Raw genomic sequence first — 6737 nt, 5'->3', positions numbered from 1 at the left:
TTGGCTCAGTCTGTACCACTGGCAAAGGGGGTGGGTTCTTGCGCGGTCGACCACGTTTCGGCCGCTTGGATTTAGCTGCACACGGTAGAATATGCAGCGACACATGCTGTTTGCTTCAACAGCTGACCGCACGTATCAAACAGCATGTGCCGCTGCATTAGTAGTAGTGAGACGTGTATCTCATGATCTGCCATACACTTGTCGGTTCTCACATCAACACTACTTCAGTACACTATAAACACAGTGACTTTGTATGCAGTAGTTCATACTGTGAGTGGCTACTAATACAGATATACGGCTGTGCAGTGAAGCCGAGACCCTAGGTCGGTGGAGCACATCAGATCCCGTCACCACGTCCACGATTCATGCCTGCGATGCTGCACCGCTGCTTTGCATGTCATGATTGGAAGCTGTGGCCTTAGTAAACAAAAAACAAAACAAACAGTATACACTACAGTGGGGAGGTGGTCCCGTCCACCGCAAAGAGGGCTCAACAGCCCCCGGGGTGCACTGGAGCTAGTACACAATGGAAGCGGTCCTCACCAAGAAAACACAACACAAAACTCAAGAAACTCGGAGTAGCAACGGATTGTGTTTTCTTGGTGAGGACCGCTTCCATTGTATACATTACAGTCTGTAGCTATTCTATTCCTCACTCATAAGGCAAGAGATTCTCGCAGTCAGTGTCACGTAATCGCAACTCTCTTCGCTTGCACTGTTGTAGCATGCAGACCACGTGACAAATATAGAGCAAGAGACAACAGATGTTTGACTGAGTGAACTACACTCTGTGATAATAAGTTTTCATGTTAATTGTGCACACAGAGTTGGCAGCTTCGAGACTATACACGTGACGTCACCACATTGGCCGTTATCATTTTCTCTCTCAGTATAGTAGGTTTAGTATTTCTTTTCCAGAATTTATGTTATACATGATAGTACATTGTATGTGCTGTTCTCTCGTTCTGCTGGAGTTCATCTTGTTGCTCACTTCCACCTTCACAAACGACTCACCGAAATCTAGCTATTAATCTGCAACCAACTGTACATTCAAGCGTTATTCCCTATTTTGACACTTCGTGCTTGGACTGATCCCGTTCTGGCCTGCCCGTCCTTCACTGGCTTAAGTGTGTCACGTCACAACGGTCAATAGAATAAAAACAAGAGTCCATAACCCAAGAGTATGCAACTGTGATCTTTTTTCTATGGGCCAACTGCGCGGCGCGCTGTAGGGCTAGGCGGATAATGCTCGCCGAAATCCCTCATTCTGCTTTTCGGTCTGCTCAATATTCTGCTCATGAAAGTGCATTTTCTGCTGAAATTTCTGCTGAAATCCAGTTATGTAAAAATACACTTGGCACACATAATTGGGTTCAGGATCTAAAAAGATGAGTCATGTGAAATACTAGACAAGGCATGAAAAAGAACACATGTGGCCGGCGCAGGCGCACTTCAGATGAAGGCTAGTCACACTACATAATATGGCCCAATTGCAGCGATTTTCGACCTTCGTTACAAAATGCTTGTTTTGCGAACATTTTCAAGTCTGACTTCACTGGTGTCGTGATCCACGGAATACCCGTCCGCGGCCCGGCTTGCGCAGCAAAAGATGATTTGATTTGAATCTTTTCACACAGCGGGCTTTTTCACCGAAGGTCGAAAATCGCTGCAACTGGGCCATATTACCGGTATGTAGATCTACGACTCGTAGACTTCTGCCACTGGCCTGCCATTCAAGGCTGCTACCTTCCGCAAAGTAACAGTTCCGGCCACATTTAGTGGATGGATGGACTGCGTGTCGAAGAACGCGGCAAATCTGCTGCAAAAGCAGAACGTCGCACGCCAATTCCGTGGTAACTGTCATTTGACATGGCAGAGAATGCTTTTTCAGCCCCCGTTCTGCCGAAATATGCTCGACCCCCCAAACAGGCGTTTTCTGCCGAAAATTCTGCCGGCATTATCCGCCAAGCCCTAGCGCGCTGCCTTCATTACATCATTCAGCTGCAGTCTGCGCGCTGCGGAAAATCAAACACCGCACTTTCCCTCTAGTTTGAAATGAACTTTCGTACGGAACTGGAGTTCACGCGCCAGAATTCAGAGATTGTGTAGGTACTGGAACGAATCGAGCAAAAAAGGATGGGTTCGTGCGAGAAATTGAGAGTTTGAATGCATGCTTTCAGAGCGTGATGAAGGCAAGTTACGTAATGAAGGCAGCGCGCCACGCATGCACCCATAAATGCATAATCACAGTTGCATACTCTTGGGTTATGGACTCTTGATAAAAAGAATAAACTATCGAGTATCGTGTCCGCTCACGAAGCTAACTCACCACGGTCGCTATAACATCCAGTAAACCTAGCGACAGAAGCGGCGAATTAACGGTGGGGTGGGGGATGAGTCTCACAACCACTGGAGGAATCACATTAGCCGCATCCATGTGCCCCGGCCCTTGTGCACAAAACTACGTACTTGTAAATTTATGACTCTCCTGATCCGAATCCGCAATTCCTGTTTCGACTGGAAAGTGTACGCAAACTTGAACTCGATATTCGTGATGCATGCTAGTAATAGAGACTTGTCGGTAGAGTGTTGTGTTGTCCAGAGCAACACTTTACATGGGTATGGGTATTTCCTATACCTACATGATTGTGTTATGTACATGTACATGTACACGGGAATGGGGGGGGGGGGCAAAGTGATGGTTTAGAGAGGCTGGCGATAGCTGTGGAATAGCCGATCAGTGTCCCCCGGCCCACCATGTACCAGCATATTGATGGAGAAACTAGTTGCAGTGTGTACCCGGTGCATATCAAAACACATACATGTAGGAGTGTACAGGAGCGAAGAAATCCTGAGTTTCCACTTCAAACTGGTTTCTCCAGCACTGTGAGTGTGAAGCCTAATACTAGTATGTGAAGAAGAAAGAGACAAAATGGACAAGAGCCGACAGGACGCATAAGACAGAATAGCGCAAGACAGAATGAACTGGACATTACTTGGCAGGAACTACACAAAGTAACTCTTACAATAATAGGCTGCATGCTCTGCCTACCTACATGTACATGACTGTATACTGTGAATATTCTGTAAAATGTAGGTCAACACATCCTGTATCACATGAGACCATACACATGTATTATAATAATAATTATGCGAATGACTGTTGGGTCCAAAACATGACGTCACAGAATTCGTAAAAAAAGACAACTTTTGTCGCAAGCGGCTAGCCTGTCGCGCGCGCGAGACTCATCATGGGCGCGTTGCAGATGGAGGTCCGGAGCTACAAAAGCTGCAGCAAATGCGAAGCGCGACACACGAGCGCGAACAAACTGTGTCACGTGTGTGTCGAGTCTGACCGTCGATTATTTACTAGTATTTTGGTTCTACTCGACAATTCCAAAAATCAGTGCCATTCATTGGCTTTAGCTTTGCCCTTGAACTTGAAATCTCGTGCCTTATTCTTTCCTGGGAACTGGTGTTGGATATTGAACGGGCGGAGTTACCGCCGGGATGATGGATGAAGGAGATGATGGCCTAAACTTGGCTGCGCGCATTCTCATTTTCGCGTGGCCTGCCACTAGTGTTTCGCAGATTCACAAAGGGTGTCACAGGCATAGCTGGAGGAAGAAAGGTGAGAGAATCGGTTGCACAGTGCAGATCAACCCAACCATTTGGTTGTTTTAATTTTACTTCGCACAGTCAAACGGGATGACCACCCAATAAAATTTTTTTAATTTATTGAATTTCCCGCATTATACCACAGTTTGTTGTTCAGGTTATTTCGCTTCAACTTTTGAGGTATGAATTCCTTAACTGCAGACTCGACATGCAAGCTCCATACTGACCAGGCTATGTCAACATCAGGTCACGGCTTGTTTGACTTTGTCCGTTAGGCCGTGTTTGCATCTGATATTGTGATGGCGTCAAAGATAGTTAAAGATTGTGTTGGTCGTATTGTCCCCGCCGAAACTGAATGCAAGTTTAAGAAAGACTAGGTCTAGTGAGTTATGATCAGAAGTGTCCTGTGGGTCTAGCCCTCAGCCCCTCTGCAGCAAGCAGTAAACTATATTTACAGCAAAAAGCGCAAAACAAGACTTGATTTTTTACGCGGCTCTTTTCACAGTGATAATTATTGTACACGTGTTATGAAAATTTGAAATACTCATGGCAACTGGTGGGTGAATCATTCAAAAATGCAAACGTGCCCGCTGTTGAGTGCAGCCATGTGAATCCACACAGTCACTTTTTCTCGTAAATCACTCGCCGTAAAACATGCAAGTGGCTGTCGTGTGAATCGCCTATAACCGACTGTCCACAGTTGTCGAAGTATTTTCCAGCACTCACTGTACTTTATTAGAGAGGTTGCGCATAACGTAGTTACGTTAGTTAAAAAAATGTAGTCGATCTACGGAAAGTCTTACGTAAACTGTATGCGCATCTGGGTTCCGCCATACGGAGTTTTCAAATCATAGCAGACTCAGCGGAGGACGTTCAGGTTGGTTGTAACTCTTGAGTTTCATGCCGTTAGGCAATCATCAGACTACTGATACTCGAGTCTACCTAACAGTGAGTCAGTATGCTTCTAAATACATAGGGCCACAAGCATAAACAAATTTAGCGCTAAATCTGGTGTAAGGTATGGGGAGAACAGCTGGCGCGGACCACGGCGCGACAGTATTAGGCCCTCATCAGACTACGTACATAGATAATCCAGTACAAAATCACATAAAACCTAAAAGGCAACATTTTTCCATGCCTGCATTCAGACTACACATTTTACATGCAATATACAGGCAACCTTTGACCCTACGAAATTGCGCAAGGGGCCTGGGATGTGTAAAAGCAGCGGACAGTCGTACCCGGGTACAAAGTTCGTACAACTGCCTGGTGAAAGTACGATAAATGCAGGAAAGTTGCCTTGTACAAGGGTTGGCACCCTGCCTGAAAGGATTGGGCAGCTTTTTAGGCTTCCCGCCAGATTCTTGTTGTTGTCCTGGAAACTTCTATGTAAATGTGACTTATAGGCTGTTTTGTACCTGGTCTGAAGAGGGCCTAAGTGCCAGGAGGGTGGCGGGCAACAGGCAGGTGTGAGCATGAAAGCGCGGAAAGAAGCGATGGGGAGGCAGTGTACAGCAGATGGGTGGAGGTGCCAGGAGGATGGCGGGCAATGGGCCAGTGAGATCGCTAGGGGGTCTTTGGGTGATGGGCAGGCGTGGGCGTACTATTGACATCATGGATGTGTCCTCACAACAAGGCTCCACCATGAGCATGGCAAACTTTACAAAGTAAGCCTTTCAGTGCAAGTCTTGGTGTCATGGTGTCTTTTGAGTGTTTTCTTAGGTTCGAAGAGACTTGGAGCTACATTGTGTGTTTGTGTGTGTGTGTGTGTGTGTGTGTGTGTGTACGCGTGCGTGTGTGTGTGTGTGTGTGTGTGTGTGTGTGTGTGTGTGTGTGTTTGGCACACGCCATGTACTCTCTTGTGCAGGTACTACACGAATGCGAAACGCGACAAACTCTACAACGTCATTAGCCTGGAGTTCACCAAGACTAAGTTGGAGCCTCTAGTGCAGTCACCCAGTCTGGTACGTCAGCAATCCTACATACACTTGAGAGGATCAAAAGCGTTTCTGCTGTAACTCTGAGTTTCACGGTTTTAACCGATCATCAGACAGCAACTTGGACTACAATTTTCAGAAGATATGATTGATATAGGCTGCAATCAATCAATCCTATGCATGTAACGTTACATGTAGTACACTCTTATCTGTTGTATCCGGGCGGTCCGGGACCGGGGGCTCTGCCCTTCATTTGGAAATGTTCGTAATCACGTACATCTTGATGTGGAAGGCACGTAGATCTGGCATATTACGTCACTCCTGGTATTTCCACAAATTGGTAGAAAAGTAGTAATATATCCACTAGAACTCACTCACAGGGTTCCCCGTAGACCAAGATGCCCGTAACTTGGAGGTCCGGATAGGAGCCGTGAGAAATGAGTGCACTGTAGTTGAGCACTCCACTGCACCACTGTCTCCCCTGTATGCCGTGTTGGGGGGTTTGGTGGGCGTTTGAGGCTCATGTCATACATGATCATGCTTAGGCTGTTTTTGAGAAAGTATGGATTTTTAACTCCTGATTGGTTTGTGCAATGTGTTTATATTGGTTTATCAATGCCCCATCACAAGCTGTATAGTATGTATTCGCAACCGTGTACGAATTGCTCATTTGTCTTTTCTTCTTCCTACTGCTTGCTTGCTGCGGCTGCTGTTGCTGTTGTTGTTGTTGTTGTTGTTGTTGTTGTTGTTGTTGCACGCAGGTACGTCATTTGGATTGGGTGGACTTGGTGTGGCCGGAAATATTGCGCGCTTTGCAGCAGGAGGCCACCAACCGACTGGTCGACATGAAATATCCCAAAGTGCAAAAGTATGTGTTTTGTTTGTTCTTGTTGATGGTGCTGCTGCTGCTGCTGCTGCCGCCGGTGTTGCTGTTACTGGCCGACTGCTGGTGCTGTTGATAGTACTACTGGTGTAGCTGCCCTTTTGTGGTGCTTGTGGTGCTGCTGCTGTTGTTGGCTTACTGATTGTGCTGCTGTTGCTGTTGCTGTTGCTGTTGCTGGCTGCCCTACTGCTGGTGGTTGTGCTGGCACTGCTGTTGCTGGTCTACTGTTGTTGTTGGCTTACTGATTGTGTGGCTGTTGCTGTTGCTGGTCTACTGCTGTAACTTGTGCTGTTGCTGTT

The 6737-nt window shown here is 46.6% G+C and overlaps 1 protein-coding gene across 1 annotated transcript in view; it reads left to right on the top strand.

Annotated features, from left to right (window-relative positions):
- The first annotated feature begins 5118 nt into the window (after nt 1-5118).
- Nucleotides 5119-6737, top strand: part of LOC135820718 (lysine-specific demethylase 2A-like) — a 7372-nt gene continuing 5753 nt past the window's right edge. Inside the window, exons 1-3 of the mRNA XM_065333725.1 lie at nt 5119-5285; nt 5486-5582; nt 6317-6423. Coding sequence (XP_065189797.1) covers nt 5137-5285; nt 5486-5582; nt 6317-6423 — 353 coding nt within the window. The 5' untranslated portion in view covers nt 5119-5136. The remainder of the gene's footprint in view (nt 5286-5485; nt 5583-6316; nt 6424-6737) is intronic.

Source organism: Sycon ciliatum, chromosome 7 (genome assembly GCF_964019385.1).
Source record: "Sycon ciliatum chromosome 7, ocSycCili1.1, whole genome shotgun sequence".
NCBI lineage: Eukaryota > Metazoa > Porifera > Calcarea > Leucosolenida > Sycettidae > Sycon > Sycon ciliatum.
The sequence above is the reverse complement of the archived record's forward strand: the minus strand, read 5'-3'. Positions and strand labels throughout refer to the sequence as shown.